The sequence below is a fragment of the Tyto alba genome, unplaced genomic scaffold (assembly GCF_018691265.1).
Source record: "Tyto alba isolate M040663 unplaced genomic scaffold, T.alba_DEE_v4.0 Super-Scaffold_29, whole genome shotgun sequence".
NCBI lineage: Eukaryota > Metazoa > Chordata > Aves > Strigiformes > Tytonidae > Tyto > Tyto alba.
The window spans coordinates 13,114,374-13,136,053 of record NW_024881303.1 but is presented as its reverse complement, the minus strand read 5'-3'; the positions used below and the strand labels follow the sequence as shown (position 1 = coordinate 13,136,053).

The 21,680-nt window shown below is 37.6% G+C and overlaps 1 protein-coding gene across 8 annotated transcripts in view; it reads left to right on the top strand.

Annotated features, from left to right (window-relative positions):
* WDR20 (WD repeat domain 20) overlaps nucleotides 1–18,295 on the top strand; it is a 48,126-nt gene extending 29,831 nt beyond the window's left edge. For 3 of the 8 annotated variants that reach the window (XM_042799228.1, XM_032981683.2, XM_032981682.2), the window contains exons 3-4: nucleotides 4,787–6,064; nucleotides 17,389–18,295. In XM_042799228.1, coding sequence (XP_042655162.1) covers nucleotides 4,787–6,064; nucleotides 17,389–17,442 — 1,332 coding nt within the window. In that variant the 3' untranslated portion in view covers nucleotides 17,443–18,295. Of the gene's footprint in view, nucleotides 1–36; nucleotides 1,250–2,234; nucleotides 2,262–4,786; nucleotides 7,940–17,388 lie in introns of those variants that run through there. The other 5 variants (XM_042799233.1, XM_042799231.1, XM_042799229.1 and 2 more) reach the window with 4 other exon arrangements.
* The last annotated feature ends 3,385 nt before the right edge of the window (nucleotides 18,296–21,680 follow it).

Below are 21,680 nucleotides of genomic sequence, written 5' to 3'. Positions count from 1 at the left end.
TACCTACACAAAAATATTACTAATGAAAGAATCTTTTGGGTTTTAAGATTAAAAATTAGGACTTTCTAGTTGGGGTAATACTGTAATTAGAGTTAATGACAGCTAAGTGATGGAAAAAAGGCCTACAAATCTAAATATTGCTGCATGTGCTCTACAGTCAGTTTTTTCTGAGGCTTCTGATTCTGAATGAATAAGAAAACATTTAAGCCCCTATTTAATAATATATTATGGTCAAAATATAAAATAAGGTAAAAATACCATTTTTTATGGTCAGGGTATTACAGCAGAAACTGTCTGCATGAAGGCTTCCTAAAGGCTTGCTTTAGGGGAAGACTAGGATATGAAGCTGAATGCTGCATAGAAAAAGCTGAAGGCTTATGAGGTCTTGGCTATATGATGTTCCTGAAAGAAACTCTCCATCTGCTTTTTCTGCTGCTGTGCAATAAGGAAAGATAGAAGGGAGCACCATGGGGGGACTAATGCCAAGTTGCAGGACTACTGACTCTCATTATCTGGTAGTATTGATATTCTTAGAAGCGTAAGTGTCTGGATGCTAACAAGGCAGGGAATCTGGTAACTGGTGCAACTTTTGACAGCTTTTTCTGCAGAGGATAAGATGTGGGAATTTGGGTGATTTGAGAGGGGATGATTTTGGGGCGGAGAGAGAAGAGGAGTGCTCCTTTTTGTGTTTTAATCTAGCAGCAGGTGAATTGAGGGGGAGTAATAGCAAAGAGCTTTGCAGGTATCACTTTTTTTTAATAAATTTCAAATCTGGGTAAGAGCTTTGTAGATGAAGTTAAGCCTTGCTCAGCTTTCAGACTGAGCAAATGTATCTTTCCCACCTCAGAGACGTGTTGCCTTCTTTGTGCAAAGAAGATTGAAGTATTGTTCTCAATGGAGATGTTTTATAATTAGAACTGTCTAATTCCTCCTCAGCTTTCTAAAAGTAGCTACATCTAGATCAGAAGAGGGGCGTTTTTCTTCTTAGTGTTTTTCTTCTTACCTAACCTTTTCCCACCTGATCTGTCTCTCTGCCTGCATTGAGTGGGAAACAGTGCAGAGTACTCTGTTTGGTAGAAACCTCTCTATAAGTAGTTGAAATGTTCATTTTAGCATTGTCCTAACACCTCTCCTCTTGCACTGCTGCCCCCACCTCCACCCCAAACACAATCCACCCCAAATTTGTCATTGGTGCAACTTCACTGCGCGTGCTAGTCTGGATGTGAACAAGTACTTCTATGATAACAGTGTAAGTATTACAAATGGCAGTAGAAATACTGTAAACAGCTAGAGTTTCATATCACAGAGTAGTTCTTACTCTTGTAGATAAACTATAATTGCTTTGAGGAAAAACTTCTGCTGAAATACTTACCAAAATGTCCAATGCATGTTTACATGCCTTGATGTTATCTGCTAGTGTCTACAGTGTAAAGCTGTGTTGCAGGCTGAATAGTTCTTGTGGTAGTCCACAAATGATGGAAGCACTGAAGCCACTTCCATTAGACAGTTATTGTCTTTTCTCTGTGCTATATCCAGCATTACTTCACTGTGGTGGGAACACATCCTTTGACAGTTTGGTGGAAATTAAATGAGATGACCTATTTTCGACAAAGATAACATAGGGATTTGCTCAGTGCTACCAAAACCAAGTGCACAGTAGGCTAGAGTTAAATGACAAACTCTTGTTTCCTACACTGATCTTATCTGCAGTTATAAACAATCCTAAAACTTCTATATAATTTTAATCTGTCAGTTACAGTATTGAAGTTTGCCCTGGACATGTGTGGAAGTTCTGGCTTATCTAAAATCCATTTTAGAGAAACATCAATAAGCATTGACGTTTGAGCCAGTTTGTTTGCTTTAGGAGGAAGGTGCCTGTTGCATTTTGAATATATTTAGAGTTTAGATAGTGTTTGAGAATAAACATGCCTTCATAGGCAGAAGGTGGTCTAAATGAGCATTTACATCTTTCAACAGATTAGCACTATTGCTAGAGGTATTAGAAATTGCCACCTGTCTTGTAATTTGTTGGTTCCAGTAGCCCAAAGCTCTATTTTGACTATCATCTGTGATAAAGCAATCAGGATAGCACTTAATTGTATGTGTCATAACAGGTTAAGTTATTTCACATGACACAGAAGGTTATGTTGAACTTAAAATGCAATAGCCTTAATGCAGTCTAACTTGTTACTCTTCCTTTTTTTTTTTCTTTTTTTTTAATTCTATTGATGTAGAAGACAATAGGGACTTGAAAGGCTGAGGTGAGTGATGCTATGCAGCTTGTGGCTGCCTACCTAAATCAATCTGTATCAACAGTGGTATTCCTTCTAGCTGTGTAAGAATTAAATTAGTGATATTTTCTTATCCCCCAAACCAACCAAGTATACCTCACATATTCAGTTGTTTCCAGGTGGTAGTTTGTTATTCTCAAGCTAGCCAATTGAATTATGTTTCTTTCATCATATTTTTTTTTATTCTTTTTAACTGTAAATAAAAGCCTTAAGCTGCATTTTTTTCCTAATAAACTTTTCTGATACCTGTGTTGCCAAAGCTCTTTGTCAGACCTTAATGCATATTCCTTGATTGCCTTAGTTTTTTCACTCCTTTGTGGCCTATACCTATAGTTTTGTCCCTTCAAGCTTGTTTAAAACATGGCTACCAAGATAATTTTGGCTTGTCTTCCTGACTGGTGACTGAAGTTACTTCACTTACTATTCTTTTACCAAACTGAACATAAGCTCCTTATCCCAGCTCCTCTGCAGATTGCTTGATACTGTGTTCAGTCCATTCTTGTAATGCATCTGCCAGTCATCCTGACTTCAGGTCTTGTTTTATTATGCTGCAGAAGTGTGTGAGCCCAGTTGAAAGCTTTTAAAATTTCAGAAAGTCATAACTTCAGAGTTTATCTTCATGCTGAATTTAAAGCTCTGCTGGTTGAGAAGGGGATGAGTTGTAGTCACTTGTTACGCATGAGTTTAAGGTGTCTCTGCATCTTGCCTCTTTGAGCTAATCTGTTCTCATTGCAGATGGCTATCTTCTGTTTTGTTCATAGCCTCCTTGAAGTAAAGATCAGGTTTGCAGGATTTCTCTACATTATTTAAGATTGTGTAGCCCAGCATGATTACGGACTCAAAATGCCATTTCTAGTATAAAAGTTGAGGAATTGCTCTTATGAGTAGAAGTTGTATGTCAGGTTGAACTGTTCTAGTAGCGGTGAACAAGCTATTTCACTTTGTTGCCATAGTAGTAGTAGTTTCATAATGGGAAGACTTTTGCCTGTAGCAAGCCAGTTGGGCTGATGTTCCCTATCCACATTCTCTTAGTGTGTACCAGGTAACTTTGTCTAATATTTCTGATATCATCATTACTGAGACATGAATTTTATATATATAAATGAACACATGACAAACTATTTAAAATATCACAACAGAAGCTAAGAATATGTTATTTTAAAACTACCACATTTGAGGAAGAGTTCCCAGATTGTTACATCCCTCAGCTCTCAAGTATGAAATGGCTAATATAACCAGTGAGAAATTACAGGAGGAGGTGCTTCCTGGTCTTACACTGAGGTTGACAGCAGTGAAAGTATAATCTAAAATAACCAGATGCTGCTTTCCAGTGATAGTTACAGACCCAGAATGGATAAGTCAATGTATTATGTATTATCCATTAGTTTGGTTTTTTTGTGATAAACAGTATAGCAAGTTGTTTTTTTTTTTTTTTTTCTTTTTTTCCCCCCTCCTTTGTCTTTTAATGCTTTTATAACTTGTTCTGGTGTTTCCTTAGGCTCTTTGTATTTGCATTCTTGCCTTTTGTGTAGCTCAGCTCTTCTTTCAGCCTATAATCAATCTATGCCAAATACAAATCTTGAATGTGCATGTAAAGAATTACTTGTCTCCAAGTTGCAGTTGAGTGATGCCATGGCTGACTTGGTAAGTTTTAGAAGTCTACCAGAACTGCATTAGCAAACTCAAGGAGTCAAACTTTATCTCTCAGTTCTTACAGCACTGAAGACATTATGATCAGGAATGTTTAATTTTTTTGCAATGATGGACTCTAAAATGCTTTTCTTTAAAGGAAACTTCTTAATGAGGTGGCAACTGAGAGTATTGACAGGTTCTTGGCTAATGAATGAAAAGTAATTGGAGGGTGGGGATTCCAAGGTGAAGAGTATGTGGTGCCTTCTGAATTGACTGAACCACATGCATTTAACTAACTTTCCATCTATGTGATAACAGGGTCACTGTGTATGCAGCTTTTTCTCCCTGAATCAGTAAAAGCTGGTAAAGGCTCCTAAAGCCTCTTTTTTTTTTTTTCAGAGGATGGTTTTTAATTGTGATTTCAGATAAAATGAGTCTAAATTTACTGTTGTTGATTTGTAACTTGTTTGCTGTGTAGTACAGATGAGTAACTGCCTTTTTTCCCCTGTCTTATTCTGTGTTTTCTTGACTGTTTCCTTTTCATGCTCTTCAACCTACACAGCAAAAAATATACCCAAGAACACTACCTTTAGATTCATAACAACAGATTGGCTTGATTGAAGTATGTTCTTTGTGGAATGTGATTGGACCATAATAATAATCTTTGGTAGCACTTTGTCTGAAAATAATTTCCACGTTACTGCCTGATAAGTTTTCCCAAATACAGTACCATAGCATCTTTCTAGAGAGTTGAGTTCACTTTGCTTTTGTTCCCCATCCCCCCAGAAAGCTCAGACTTACAGTTAATCATTAAAACTTTATTTTTCAGACTTTCTGATGTGTATCTTCTTTGTTTTTCACAGAGACTAATAGACAAGTCCAGAGTAACCTGTGTAAAATGGGTTCCAGGTTCGGAAAGCCTTTTCCTAGTAGCTCATTCCAGTGGCAATATGTACTTGTATAACGTGGAGCACACTTGTGGTACCACAGCCCCGCACTACCAGCTACTTAAACAAGGAGAAAGTTTTGCAGTTCACACTTGCAAGAGTAAATCCACAAGAAACCCTCTGCTTAAATGGACAGTGGGTGAGGGTGCCCTGAATGAATTTGCCTTTTCCCCAGACGGGAAGTTCTTGGCGTGTGTGAGCCAGGATGGTTTTCTTCGTGTGTTTAACTTTGATTCAGTGGAATTGCATGGTACAATGAAAAGCTACTTTGGAGGACTGCTGTGTGTGTGTTGGAGTCCCGATGGGAAGTACATAGTGACAGGTGGAGAGGATGACTTGGTAACAGTTTGGTCTTTCGTGGACTGTCGAGTAATAGCGAGAGGCCATGGACATAAATCGTGGGTCAGTGTTGTTGCGTTTGATCCATATACCACTAGTGTAGAAGAGAGTGACCCGATGGAATTTAGCGGAAGTGATGAGGATTTCCAAGACCTTCATTTTGGCAGAGATCGAGCAAATAGTACACAATCTAGGCTATCCAAAAGGAACTCTACAGACAGTCGTCCAGTAAGTGTTACATACAGATTTGGTTCAGTAGGCCAGGACACACAGCTCTGTTTGTGGGATCTTACAGAAGATATTCTCTTCCCCCACCAACCTCTCTCAAGAGCAAGGACACATACAAATGTCATGAATGCCACAAGTCCACCTGCTGGAAGTGGTGGAACTAACCCTGGAAGTAATGGAAACAGTATCACAACACCTGGAAACTCTGTGCCCCCTCCTCTTCCACGGTCAAACAGCCTTCCACACTCAGCAGTCTCAAACGCTGGCAGTAAAAGCAGTGTCATGGATGGTGCCATTGCTTCTGGTGTTAGTAAATTTGCAACCTTATCGCTACATGATCGGAAGGAAAGACACCATGAAAAAGATCACAAGAGAAACCATAGCATGGGACATATATCTAGCAAGAGCAGTGACAAACTGAACCTAGTTACTAAAACCAAAACGGACCCAGCTAAAACTTTGGGAACACCTCTCTGTCCCCGAATGGAAGATGTTCCCTTGTTAGAGCCTCTTATCTGTAAAAAGATAGCACATGAAAGACTGACTGTGTTAATTTTTCTTGAAGACTGTATAGTCACTGCTTGTCAGGAGGGATTTATTTGCACATGGGCAAGGCCTGGTAAAGTGGTAAGTTTTAATCCTTAATGCTGCATCAAAGAACTAGAACTCTGAATAGGTAGTTTTCTTGAAATATAAATGAATGTTGAATATAAAATTTCTTTATGCTTAATGTAAAAAAAAAAAAATCCTCAGAGCCATACTTTTGGATACTGCATGCCATATTTCTGAATGATTTGAAGTGTCTTGGATACAATTATTAAGTATAGTTGCCTTCCAGCAGAAGAAATAAATACTGTGCATCTAAACTATTGATCAGTGTTCTTATACTTAAGCATAACCACAATATGGTGAAAGCTATTTATGTAAAAATTGAAGTAAAACCTGCCAATCACTAAAATAATTATAATCCTTCTAATGTTTTCTACAAAATACAGCACTCCCAAGGAGAGTAGCTTATGAAAAGCTGCTGCTTTTAAGTCTAATGAGAAATGTGAGCCTCTGAAAACATTAAAACCAAAGTCTTTTATTCCTCCATACTTTTCTGTGGTGGCCTGCCATTAATGTAAAACCACTTCTTATTAAAACGTCAGCCATTTTATGCAGATTTGTGAGCCCGTTACTGACTGTAGTTTGTGCTCTTGAAATTGTGAATCAGTATTATCAAGGAACTCTAATTTTAGCCAGTTCTTGATTTATGTATTTGTTAAGTTAGGGAAAATCATGCAAGCTTTCTCTAAGTAGTTTCAGTGTTACGTTACTGTCAGTTTTGTTAGGCAATTTGATCATTGACAAGCTCCTGCTTTTTGATGGCACCTGTTTTATCCACTGAGCCTTCATTAAAATATATTACTAGTTTTAACTCTTGTTGTTAATACACTTGAGCACAGATAAAACTTTCATTTTTCTTCTGTCCAATGTATAGCAAGCTAAATTTTGAATGAAGCTAAACGTGATTATTATTTTATTAAAAAGTACTTTGTGCTGCAATAGCTTTGTTTGCCAGCAACATTCTGAAGGAATAAAGCTATGAAAACATTACCAGAGTTGATCTAGCAAAAAGGACCATTATTTTTGTAAAAATTTCTGAAAGGGCTTGTAGGTTATCACCTGAAGAAAAAGAAATTATCTGGTAATACCTGAATATTGCCATGTTGGGCAACTGAAATGAAAATCTAATGTTCATTAGGTTTTAACCATTTGCTTCATAAATCTGACTTTTGAAGTGGAGGTACTGTATATATTTATATACCACAACTTCATTGCTATAAACTTTTAAGTAAAACTCAATCATTTTTCTTAAAACTGTTTGTATAATATAAGTTTCTTAGAGATGCTATCAAGTTTGTCACAACATAGGTATGCATAGAGAGCTATGTCCGCTCTGCATCTTAATGCATATTTAAAGGTTGAATCTAAAACTACAAATTGTAAGCCCTTTTTCTGGGGAGAAGGGAGGAGGGTGTTACCTAAAAGTATTTTTTTGCCTAAGAACTACAGATCCAGCATTAATTAAAAAAACAAAAACAGACAAACAAGAAAAACCACCCAAAGGAAAACAACCAACCAATCAACCCCCTGAACACTAAACTATTCTAAATGTTTGTCCTCAATGAAAATACTAAAACAGTTACCACTCCTGTGACTTGGTGCAATTCACATGTCTTATGAATTAACTTTATATGTGTACAGCAGTGCCTCGGGTTTCTATTGTGACTAGTATTTTTTTTTTTCCTTCCAAAACTCCTTTGCGTACTGCTAAACACTACACTTAAATTTATTTTCAGTGGCTGAGGTGGGTTTTGTTAGACTGGGTATAACTTAAATATTTTTGTGTATTGACTTTGATTTGGAATATGACATTTCAAATATTTCAGAGATAAAGTATGCAGTACCAAAAATCAGGATTTATGTATTGGCCAATATGGAAAACTTTAATTACAGGTAAGTAATTTTCATGCTGAAGTTATCACTTTCAAAATTAATATATTGCACACTGATGTAAATGCCATATTGTTTAGGAAGTATTTACTTAGAAATTTTCAAATGAATTTGTTTTTCTGATTTCACTTGCATTTCTAGTGAGCTCACTCTGCTGGTAAAAACGAAATTTTGGTGGCATGTTTACAGGGCTTTGATAGGAAAATATTTGTGCCAGAAGGATGTTATGAACGTCCTTTTTGTTTATAGGAAAGCACTTAATAGTTTTATTTAATGAAAATTGTCAAAGTATAAAACAGTCATGGTAATGTCTTTCTTACTGGGTTATATACCATTCATTTCTGTTTCACCAGCTGTTTTATCCTAGGCTATCCCACTACTCTCGGGTTTAAAGCTGCTATTTCTAGTCTTCCTTTTGGAATATGGGTACCCAAGTGATCTTAAAACTCCGTCACTTTTTTGTCTGCCAATTTTAGAGCGAAAGCCTCTGAATTTTGCTGCTTCTTCCACCATTGTCTCAAAAGGCCTTCATTAAATTCATACCACTGCCAGCCTAAAGAAAGAATTGGATGGAAAACTGAGGCAGGCTTGCAGTGTCTAACATAATTTCAATTGAGCCAGTGCTACCTTCCCCTCTCATTTTTAATAGCCATCAAAAGATGCGCTCGATAATTGGACAGCGTATGACAAGTTCTCTTCATTTTTGTGGTTGAGCTAGTGCTGCCCTTAGTGGGGAAAAAAATCCAGAAATGTCTCTTCAGCCGTGATCCGTAAGATAGTTGATAGGCTGTACAGTGCTTACAGAGTGTCCTGACTGCTTATAAACTTTCCAAATTACTACTGCAGTGTATACATAATCATACCTTGAGCTTCCTCACTGGATAAACCGTTCTTGAATTGCACTTCCAGAACTGTGGTACTAACTCCCAAGCAGAGTGAGGTGAAGTGAAAGGCAAAATTCAATTGGAAACAAGCTGAATGAGGCTCAGGATTCATTAGTTTCATTTTTTTACTCTCATTTGTTGTTAGCCTGTTTCTGCAGAAGAAGGTTCAGGGTGGTGAGAAAAATAGGTTGCCTTAACAAGAGTATGAGCTTTTTTCTCAACATGGTGACAATTAGCTGTCACCCTTCCCCCTTGTCTTTTCCAGGCCCTGATGGGAAAACTAAATGGGATTACAGAACTGTTGTATTAATCTGAAAATGTAGACAAATAATTTTAAAGGAACATGGTAAACTTCATGTGCTGTCTCTGTAGCTACTTCAGACTGAATTACAGGATCTGCAGAAGTAATTTAAACCAAACAAAAATCAAAACCAACACACAAAATCCCCCCAAAACCAAATTGGTACCTGGATGTGCAAAACAAGTTTTCTCTGAACTTAGTGGTCAGAGGAGCTATCTGTGTGATTTCCGTGTTTGACTGCAGAATTAACTATTCACCATCTTGTACAGTAACTCCATTTCATCTAAATGAAAGTTGCTGATGAGTTGTTTCCTTTGTAAGAAAGCTCAAGGTAAGATTGGCCAGAAGTATCAACCGGTGAAATGTCAGTGTATAACCTAGCAAGATAAACATGCTACCATTTTGTAAAACAAATGCACATGGAATTTATTTATTTGACTTACTGTACAGGAAAACGTAGATTTAAATTATAACATCCTTGAATTTTCTAGTTAACTACAATTGTAGTACAGTATCATGTTTTAGTATGACTTCTGTTTTAGTGAAAGTACTTAAACATTCATGTACTATATTTGAGTGAGCTGAGCAGCTATACATACTAATTCTTCCTCAATGGAAAGGAGCATTTCATCATTACAATTGAAGTTCAATTGCTGGTATTTAAGTACTATCAAATAGATTTCTTTCAACGTGATACGGTATCTGTATAAACTTCAGGGATGACTATAGTAAAACTGAAACACAGCTATATGACTTCAGGTTACCATGCTAAAATTTGAAGCTTTCTGTGATGTGCATAATAGCAAAGTTGCACACAGCATACCCACATTGTCAGGGTGAATTTAAACCTAGTACACTGGTGTGATATTTATAGCAAGGTATGTGTGTTTGCGCGCGTGTGTGTGAGGAGGTGTGACTAGTGGCTCCAGTAAAGCCAGGCGAGATCATAACCCTGTAAAGGCTTTATGATGAGGATGTCTGGATTAGGAAATAACATGACTTTTACTAAACACTTTTTAGAAAACCCATGTTCTGAATTATCACCTCTTAAAATTTGATTATGTACTTGGAATGACTGTGTATGTCTGCCCCTTTAACAGCATAAAGCTACTAAATTAATATTTAAAATGCTGGCCTGCTTACGTTACAATAATAAAATTTGTGTCAGTTAATTTACTGTCAATTTACATGTAAAGATGAAACTATTTTTTTCTGCATTTTATGAATTCTGTATACTGGAGTTTGTTAAAGATTGACATGTTAGGTGATACTGTACAAAATTGTATTGACTACCTTTAGTGAAAATCAGAAGTAAAATTCATATGTATTTCCTTTTTACACTTCCATCTAATTTCTTGACAACTTGAATAAATTTCATAGAGCCTTTCTAACATGAACTATTGTTAATTTAACTGTTGCAATAATTAAGCTTTAAGAAGTATTGTTGGTATATTTATAATTTTAAGAAGATCATGTTTGTTTCATACTGCTTATTTTTAGCTGTTCTATTGTCACTGTTACAGCTGAAGAACTTTACTAAATACTTGACATTACAAAATAACTTGCTGGGGTTGTCCTCTGTATACTGATGTTAAATAAAAATGTGTGATTGAACTGTAAATGTAGATAACTTTCAATAGTCCTTTCCACATTTGAGTTTTAATTTATCTTGCAGTCCTTAGGTGGTCTTATGCTATCATACTGTGCTGAACTAATGGCCACAATGAAAGCTGTTAACTTGCCGTATTTTAAAATAAGAAGTTGATCGCATCCTGTAACTTGCTCTGAGTAAATGTATCACTTCATCTCAAGATGATGTATACGTTTTGATGTTTAAGTCTTGCTGATAAGGTCATGTCTCATGATATTTATTTTTTTTTAGAACTAGAGTAATATGGAATAGAATACCTATCAAACCACTTACCGAACTTGTTTAAACTCAGATCCATTAAAACATGGACATGGATGTATCGAGTCTCTCTGCCTACCTGGCACATACCAGCTAGGGCAGAGCATTGTTGTTCCTTTTAGGACTCTACAGGAGCTCTTTCCACTCTGGAATCTGCAGGGAATGTTCTTTATTCCAGCTTTAGATTTTGACATTTATCTAATGGATTGCTGAATTTACAGCCCTGAGGATATGGCTCGCTCAGATGACTAAAGTGTTTTATGCCTAGAAAAACCGTGGCTGGTCTAGAACTAAACTCATCTGAACTAAAACTAAAGTAGTCTAAAATTTTGGCTGGAAACTTTCTTGGAGCCAATTTAGGCAAAGACTTAAGATGTTGCCCTTCCATCTGAGTGGACTGGTGACTGTGTCACCCTTGCAGCAGTGGTTCTGTGTTAACCAATGCAGTCAAACAAATAGTATTTACTGAAGTGTTTCAAAGGCACTTCTGAGAAATTTCAGTGAAAAAGTTAGGCCCAGTCTGACTGAGGTAGGACTCTGTCTCTTAGGCAAAAATACCCTGTAGACTAAAGCTGAGGAAATCATCCTTCTTACATGAACTTGAGAACTTTTTGGTAATTCAGAAGGTATTGATTGACCACTGTTATTGTTTATATAAAACCCACATATGTATATTTTATTTAACAACAGGCGCCAGTGGAGGAACAAAATTAAAACCATCCTGAAAGCTTCTGGGAACATCTAGTTACATCAAATGGTGCAAGAACTGGCTGGTTAAACCAGTTTCTCAACAGTCAGTGTGAGCATGAAACAAAACTACCACAGGTTCTGTGGTTATAGAAGATACTTTGACAAAAGATGTCTTAAAACATGGAAGTATCGTCTTGCTTGTCTTTAATAATGAACACACTTCTCAAGGAAATAACTTGTATGATCACCTTATTTTCTGGTTTATTTTGAAGTTGGATTTTAGGTAGGTGCTGGTCAGCCTTATCAAATTAATTTGGCTCATTTCTTCTGCTGAGATCACACTTACTTTATAATAACCCAAATGGGGTTGCCTTAAGCCCTATGCTCTTCCCTGAGAATTTTTCCTGGTTTATCTCAGTTTCATTATCTTCTAATCTGAAAAAATTTAATTTTACTAACTTTTGTAGTTTGAGGAAGCTAGTGAAACAACCATTCCTAAGCATGTGAGCCCTTACTACCTAAGTGAAGCTTAAGGTCCTACTGCTCGAGTCAGGTCAGGTTTCTCCTGGCAAAAGCCGTTTTTGCTATTCCCAGCACACAAGTAGTTGCATCTCAACATTTTAAAATTTTTCTTGGACATGCTTATCTTCCATTTGCCAGTCATACACTAGAGTCTTGAAGTAATCTTGCCTAATACCACTAGACAGATCTTTAGTCTTAGTCTGCTGGTTTTCTAGCAGCTTTGACTTTTTCTTTATGTTGACAATGAGCAAAATGGTGATGTACCTCTGTTAGGAGAAAAACTCCTTTATGTACACAGAAGAGAAGTTGCGAGTGAAACCTTGATATTACTGCATGCTTTTACAAGATCTGGTGTCAGATGGTTTAAGCAGTTATACTTTTCTGCAACACTACTAGAACGAAGGAAAAAAGGCAAACAGAAGACAAATAATACATTTAAAACTGTTTAGTGAACACACAGACTGTGTAAAGATAGGTATCAGCTTCGCTGTATCCCCCTGAATCCCATACAGAGTATCTCTGTAGTACGTTATGTGAATGTTCAGCATGTGCTTCCTTGAACATTCTCGGTTAATTAATTTTATGACTCCATTAGAGATTAATATCTGACTTCGTATATGCAGTTCAGAGACTTATGCTAATAAATACTGATTCATTTGGATAAGAAACTGTTGGAGATTTTGTTCATGCAAATCTTAAAACTAATTGAGCTGATTTGACTACACAATTCTAAACAAATGTGAAAAATCTCATTCTGGTTTGGCATATTATTTCTCAAATACTGTATTGCAGCATGGGTTCTCTTGTCAAGCAAAGGTCTCAGTCCAGATTGCACTTTTAAATTACCCCAGGAATATTGTAGTTCTGGACAAGAATAAACTCCCCATGGAATAGTCTTCAATATTAAATTCCCATTATTTCATATATTGGCAAGAGCAGAAATTGTTTAACAAATCAATGCCATTTTTGTATGGGCATTTGTTAATTCAGCCTTTTTTTTTTAATGGTTTAATTGCATTAGTGGAGTGTGCTATGAGGCTTTTTCTTTCACATTGGTTGGTTGTTACATTGGTCCTTTTGCTTTGCTTTTCCTCCCCTTCCAAACAGAAAGTAGGAAAGACGTTCAGAGTTCGCTGTCCAGCGAGTCACTGGGAGTCAGCGGGGCGGTTTCGTGGAAGGAGCGAGCTCTTGGCCGGGGCGCAGGCAGAGCGTGTGCCAAGAGAATTGTGAAGTAGCACATAGACATGAACTTCCCATATCCTGCTCATGTGTCCAAACTTGCAGTTTATTTATTATCTAGATTAGTGAAACTGCATAGGATTGCATCTCTGGCTCAAATGAATCCCATTTAAATTTACATGAAGAAATATTAACTCAGTAGTTACTGATGGCTTTTTTTCTACTTGGTAGTATCTTCCTGATTTGTTTTAAATATAGCAGTTATGTCCTGCTCTTTCATAGGTATGAATTAGTTTCTGTTGTGAAACCTTGTGTTTCACTTTTGACTGGAGCATATGTGGAATATTTAAAAAGTAACCCCACCTGCAATCTCACGACTTGTGAGGAGGGTTGGTATTAACACTGCTGCAGGTCTTTCTGAAAAGACCATGGCTGTAAGTGCCATGAGCCTTGGGTGGAAATTACCTTACTGATTGTATTTGTTACAGCTTTTTATTCCTACCCGATACAAGCCTATTTTTACCGAGTATGCAGTGTCCTGTGTATTTTGGGAAGTCAGAGAATGCATAAATAAACATAGACTGAACCAGCCTGCGTTCAATACTCTCACACTGCCAACGGGTGTAAGAAAAACAACACTGTCCTCTGTGAGAGCAGCACATTTCAGCTGCAGAGTATTCCATCGAGCTGGCAGATGATGTGGCACCTCCTTGGAGGACCCTCTCGGAGGTGGTGATGAAGACTGGCTTACCAAATTCCTGACCTGAGTCTCATAACGGTTCCATTTCCCATCCCCTGCTAGACCAGGCGCTGACAGAACACTACCACTAATAACACACTACCTTTATTTTCAGAACAGTCTCTTAATTTGTTTCTGCTGCTTGTTCAGTGTGATGTTTGTTCTTAAACTTTAAGCTGATGCACTGTACCGTACGGCAGATCTGCAGTTGTCGCATCTCAATTCTTCTGCGTTTTCTGCCATGGCTATTAAACTGTGCAGCTCTGCTGTTGCACTAGTAAGTTGTTGCATCTTTTTTGTTCCATCTTTTACCACCTCATTGACTAGACTGGGTGGTTTCCTCAGAGAAAGCATTGCAGTCTTAATTTCTTTATTCTTTCTTTATAAGAAGGAGCTTTTTCTATTTTTTTCATAACCTTATCCATCATATTATTCCCAGAGACTGCAATTACAAATACTCCAGCCCCACAGCCTGTGTGTTACAGATTAAGATTCTTAACAGTTTTGATACAAAAGCTACCCTGTAACTTTTTTTGAGCCCGCACTTTAGAAAGCCACACTGGAAAAGTAAAGTCTCTTATGTTACACCTAACATCTTAAATGGCCTTGTTTGAAAGGCTCTGCTATAATGGTAAGATTCCATAAATTTTTTTTTGTTACTCAGGACCCACTGAGAATACTCACTACTTCGGTAAAACTTCTGTGCCCCAAAATTAAATTATTATTATTCTTGCTTTTCTTGTACAAACATCTAAGATGTCTTCTGAAATTAAGTACTTGCAAGAGCTCACAAAGTTTCTGATTTCTTCCACTGCAGTGAAGTTCTGGAACGGCCATCGTAGCCTGGTCAAGTTTTAAGGCAGCGCTTGGGAAGTTTTAGAAATGTTTGTCTGCGGTAGCACAAGGAGACTGATCTTGATATTTTTTCCCCTCTGGTGTTCCTCAGGCTTGCCTGATCAGAGCTGCAGAATTAATTCGGAGCAAGGATTGAAATATGAGAAGTTCCTAGTATTCGCTTACTGAGCCACCTGCACTGCACTTCTGCTCTTCAGAGCAGCGGGTATGCGCAGCCAGGGGATGAAGCCAGGACTGAGGGACCCGTGTTCCTACTCTTGGAACCTGAATTCCAGAGTGTCTGGTAGTTCGCGGGGGACGAGGCATCACACGGAATTTCAGTATGTGCTGCCTCTTTCTAGGAGTTGTAAGAAAATTCTTGATGCTTCATTTTGTTTCCAAGCAATTGATTGATTTCAGTGTAAATCTGATATTAGAATAGTGTTTATTTCTCTTTGTCTGTATAGCATGGTTATGAGCCTGTTGAAAAAGACTTAATATTACGGCATCCTTAGTGCCTTCTGTGTGCTTATAAAGCACAGATTTGCGTATGAACAGTTGGGATCACTGATTTAACAAAGACTGAGAATGCCACCTTTGGACATCTTTTTCCAGGGTACTCAAAAGTTGCTTAGTGGATGTAATCTTCTGGCAAGGAAGACCTTCTAGTTGCTGCTGGATTCAGTAGACATCTGAAGAATGCTTTGATAACAAACAGGAGAGTTCTGGTTCATCTTCATCACTTTCAAACAAAACTTTCCTGGTAAAAATGTTCAGAGATGCTCCAGTAGCTTGTTTGTTCTAAAATCCTACCTTTTCCCACCATCTATTCACTAACTAATAACTAGGAAACTTTTTGTTCCCTTCTCATGAGATACGCGCTATCTTTGGACATCCTGAATGTCAAACGAGTGTGAAGACCAACCCACCTCAGTCTACCTCAACAGTATTTGAATCCAGTATCCACTACATAAACAAGTAAAAATAAATGTTCTAGTTCCTGCAGGCGTGACCTATGGAGGACACCAAATTAAGTGCCACGTACTTGATTAGATATAAATGCAATATAACATGTGTGTACATGTATATACACACATGGATGCACACACAGAGTCTGCTATAAATCCTACAACTGCATCTAGATTCATAATATGTCTGAGCTGTTAGTTAGACATTTTTTAAAAGAAGTTTTAATAGAAACTTGATGACTTGAATCCAGCTGGTCCAGCCTTCCTCCCACCCCTTCAGGCTATGGGCAGAGTTTTCTTCCATCGGTCGTGACTTTTCAATTCTTGGACCCAAGCAAGAAAGAGCTCCTGTAGACTCTGAGGATGTGACCCAATTCTACCTTGTGTACTAATTGTTGTCTGAGCTTGTCTAGTTTGATGGATCTGAGTCACAGGATTTTAATTTTGAGGTAAGAACCTAAACTGGTAGCTGTTTAGAGGGATTGCTAAAAGTGCATTTATGGTGCCCACGTGGTAAGGAGTTGCACAGTGACACTCACTGGTGTGCTGCCAGCCGAGCTGCCGCTGTGCTCCGCAGCCTGCTGGCACTTGTAACTAAATAATGACCTTGCAAGAAGACTAAATTGTATTTTGATACTAAGCTTTCCCAAAGTCTGATATACAGTTACTTTTATGTGAATGATTAAAAAGGGGCTACTACACGTACATCTGAAATGGAATCTGTCCGCTGATGCCTATCTGTGAGGTACAGTTGCCTTAATCCAGGGCAGTAGCCTCTGTCTGGCACAGGGCGCCGCGCAGTCGCGGGATTATGTCTGAAATGGTCAGTCTCATTTTGTTTGAATGGTGATGTAGTTAAACGAGCCGGTAAAAACTTCTCCTGAATGCAAGCTGAAGTTGTAATGGGAAATCTTTACTGAACTCCTGCTCAGCGTTTCGTTCTCTTAAAATTACCACAATAAATATTTGGTTAGATAATCTATTTTTCTATTCAAAGTTCTCATACTATTCAACAGCATACAAGAGATTGAGCATTTCCATGTATCAGGTTAGGTGTCGAACTTGTTGATATTGGAATAGGCTTGTTTGTTGCTACCCTAATAAAATGCTGATTACTTTTTTGGTGTATGATTTTTAAAGTTTCACAGCTCACAATGTCTCAGAATGCAAGGTAGCTTAAATCAAATGCTGGGCTCAGATTCACCGTGTGTCAGAAACGCACGTGTTTTCTTACGGAAGGCTCCTTTGTGCTGCGTGACTGATGCAACAGTGGCTTAAGTTCTTTTGCAGGAAAGAAGGTGCTGATGTTTGAAGTAAGCAAGTGGTGGTAAAAATAAATTGTACTCATTTTAGCTTCGGGCTAAGAACTTTATAAAATTAATGTCAGGTTCTCTTGCTGGATTAATGTAAACTGCTTTGTTTGCAGGGTTTATTGTCATCCCAAAACCAGGCCAATTCTCCAAGTGGAACTGTAGTATAGCCATCACACTACTGCTAGCAAATCTCTGAACGCAGGACAAGAAGTAATGACAGTGGAACCAGGAGCTGTTCTTCAGGCAAAGAGCATCACAAATTATAATGTGGCAGAGTGTAAACATGGAATTATGTGAATCACATAGTAATTTGCAAAGGAATAATGTAATGAGTTCTTATTACAGCTAATACTGCTAGGCTGCTCACCCAAGGAAGAGCTTTCATAACAAAAAAAAAAAAAAAAAAAAAGCAGCTTCCTTTGGTGATGCAAGAAAAAGTAGTAACACTTTTGGTTTTATATTTTTCAAGTCCAGTGTAATTTAATCTCTCTATATAAATATATAAATAAAAGATATATATATATATATAGTGTAAAATAAAGTATGTTTCTTAAATTCAAGTAAGCTCAATGGTTAAACTAGTACTTCACCATTGTTTATTTTGCACTGATTTTTTTAACCAGAAATGGCTAGAAGACAGCCTGGAATGCACTTACGGAAAATGAAAGTCATTACTTTCTGGCTTCAAAATGTTATTCAGGAAGATGGATGCTGCAATCATAGATTTTTAAAACAAAATTGTTTTGCACTTAAATAGTTTAATGCTAATAGAGAATTACTTTAAAATTGGTGTCCAGACACCAGAAAAACTCTGTTGTGGGGAAAAGATCCTTTGTATCTATTAAACATTTATTTTAATATTGTTGTTTCCAACTGCAATCGGCTCTGTATTATATGTATAAATAATGTAATTCCGTGATGGGGGAGGGGAGTAACAGCATTACACTAGAAATTCTCATTCATTTAAGAAAGTGGTATTTCTAATTCAGAAAATACATATTAAACTATCTTGAATATGCATTTTTGTTTACTTTCTGTTCAAATTCAATCACTTTTGATGTAATCAGTCCTTTGTTGAATTAAATGTTTGGTACAGAAATAACATCTAAACTTTGTAGAACAAATTCCTTTCAAAAATATCTAGAGCATTGCTTCGTATTTAATATAGTTGAATTTCAATTAGGAAAGTGAAATAACATTGGTTTGTTCTCGTTCTTAATGGTTTACTTCGAAATGAGCAGAAATCTTGTAGACAACTTTGTGTAGTAAGGAGTCTGTAATCGCAGCCTCCTGTGTTTGCCTTGGAAGTTACCAAGTAAAAGATCCAGTAGTTGTGATGTACACACTTTCTGACTTGGCAAGCTAAAATTAGGCCAACATACTGGAGCAGATGCGTTTCGGAGACAACTTGTTTGTCTTGCGTCAGGCATCTGATTTATAATTCTGTGCTCCTAACCTGGCAGGTGTTACAGCACCAGACACATCCATGCCTCTGGACCAGGCGGCGCCGCTTCTCGGAACACACGTTACTTTCCATCCCTCAGCAACAGAACACTTAACTTGTTTTCAGTAGTTCTTGCAAAGATTAAACCCCCCCACCAACAGACGCTGTGTCAAGCCCCAGAATGTCAGAGGAGAGAATTACCTGTCCTGCAGCAATATTTGCAATGAGGCTGTTGCTGAACGGGGCAGGTGGGGGGGGGGGAGGCGGCGGCCCCGGCTCGGCACATGCCCGAGTACGCACACACCGAATCTGAGGGTTACTGCGACCTTCCTGCTCTCCAACAATAAAAATGGGAAGAATTTTTTAAATTGCAAGTAAACTTCACACATTTTTCAGCACGAGAAGCTATTTTTTTTCCAGGAAATGATTGAAAATTTGGGGAGAAACAACTGCAGTAGCTACTTGTAACTAAGTCTTATTCTTGTAACGCAGCGAGTGTGTAGAAAACTGCCAGATACACTTGTAAGCTGGCAGTCAGCTTGTCTACTTTAAGATGGAGCTGTATTTTACAATGCTTACCTACTTACATTCTTCTAAAATATGAGGAATGGGGAAAATACTGAAACTGAGCAGGATTATTGTTCAGAAGTTTTGGTTTATTAAACAGAGTGGGTTTAACTATTAAAATACAGATGAACCTGGGCACTGAGCACTAGTGTAGTTATCTCCCTGTAGACTTCTTTTATATAAGCTCTTCATACGGCCTGAGTTAAAGTGAAACAGTTGAGAAAATATGTAGTAACTTCAAAGACTTTTTTTCCTTCAGCTAAAAAAACACAAAACCAGTATGGAAGGGTCTGTATCCAACATCTGGGTAATAACAGTAGCTACTTGCAAATCCATTTGCAGAGCATGTCCCTGCTACAAATCACTGTTCAACAGCATACAAGGAATGTATGTAGTTTTTCTTTTTTCAGCCTCCTCTTTACAGTTAGGCAACTATCTAGAAGCTGGAACTGCCTACCCCACCCTTTATTATACGTGGAAAAGATATATTTTAGGAAGAAAAGGGATACTAATACCTTACCTGGAAAGAACTCGAGGGTTTGACTATAGATACAGCTCTTAACAAATAACTTTTTCCTGATATATTAAAAAAAAAAAAAAAAAAGAGTGGAACACAAATCATCTCAATATGGAATTTTAGCTGGAAAAGTAAGGGTAGAAACAGTACTTGCCAATTTGTTTTTTTAAAGTTGAGTGTATTTTAACTATGAAGCAGGCCAGAAAATTCAAGTTTGCCTACTCGTCCAACAGCCAGAGAAGTGTAAGTTGTCTCGAGAGGTATAATGGCAAAGAACTTGTTATGAAAACCTGTGAAGCACTATATGTGCCAAACTGTGTAAGATCCATCTGAAAGCATAAAATAAGTGAAGAAAATGTTCCAGTGTGGTCCATCACTTCAAATTTCCAATTTTCGTAGCAAAAATTATTTGCTGAAAGCAAAATTGCCTTTTTTATTGTAACAGCCTGACAGCCCCAGATATGAGGGGATTGTGAGAGAATTGCTGCTAACATACGAGATAGTACTCTGATGGCCTTTTCTCTCCAAGTTAAAACTTACCAAAATTTTGACTTGATCTTTTTGAAAAAACAACCACTTGCCTGGTATATGAACAATTACCTACTTGATATATTCATTACAGAAGCAAACACAGTGCTCTGAGTGTGAATGATCAGTCAAATGTGGGTAGTAGGATTTATCCTTTTTAAAATCTTGTAGGAAATTAATGACTGCGGAGAGCAAGATCCCTCAGATACAATAAGTTACCTGTTTTTAGACCACTGCTGCACACCCTGCTCAGCTCCAGGGATGTCAGCACCAAGCAACTTACCGTCTTCTTCTGGAAAAAACACTGGATAAGGCCACAGCACCCTTTGCTCGAGTTCCAGAGGTAAGAGGTTGGAGGTTACTATTACACTGTGATCCTTGTAGCGCTGCAGTCCTTAATTCCATTTCCTAAACTTTTTCACACCTTTGTTTTTTTAATATATATACATATATATATGTATTCAAACTTACACTAGGTTTATATATATACTGATTTTATATACATTTATATATATAAACCTTTTCTAGGTATTCAAACAAATACTGGGTTGCCTTACTGTTGGCATTCTCTGTCTGTTCTATCAGTCTGAGCTGCTAACGTGAAAACCTGATGAGGTGGGGGGATGATTAACTGTAGCAGAGCAGTAAAACTCAGCCAGTAACTCTGTCTTCATATACCTCCCCACTGCACTTTGAGATGCCATGGTCAGGAGCATATTTTCTGCTTGGAAGTGGAGGAAAGACAACATCCATCCAGTATCAGTTTCAGTAAAATGGGAGCAGTTAGCTACGCCATTATGTTCTGTTTAATTCTCCCTTTATTATGATGTTCTCACTCTACTGGTCTAGAACACTTCCTCCTCTAAACTCTGCTTATATGTTTGTTCAAGCCTACTAAGAGATGCCTGCGATTCCTCTGGCATACCCAGGATGAGTAGCAGCACTACAGATTTCCCTGCAGAGCCTTGTTCACATGCTATAGCTTCATTTTACAAGAATTCCTGCCGGGGCTGCAATGTTTTTCAATTCTTGCTATTGATATTCTGAAAGTTTGCTATGAAGAAACGGAATAAAATGAGCAAAGGTACAGTTGGCCATGATGCAGGTGCAAGCTACTCAGCTTGGATAGTCAAATTTGAATCAATACCAAAAAATTACTCCCACGGTATGCGCCACAAACATCCTGCTAATATTTTCACATTTTAAAGAACCTGCTAATGAATGTCATGTTGATCCTCAGTACAGAATGTGAAAATAATGTTTATCTTTACGTTTGGAAGAAGGTAGAAGATAGATGAGAGCTTTCAAGCAGTAGATCTCAACAGAATTCATAAAGAACTTGAGTCTCG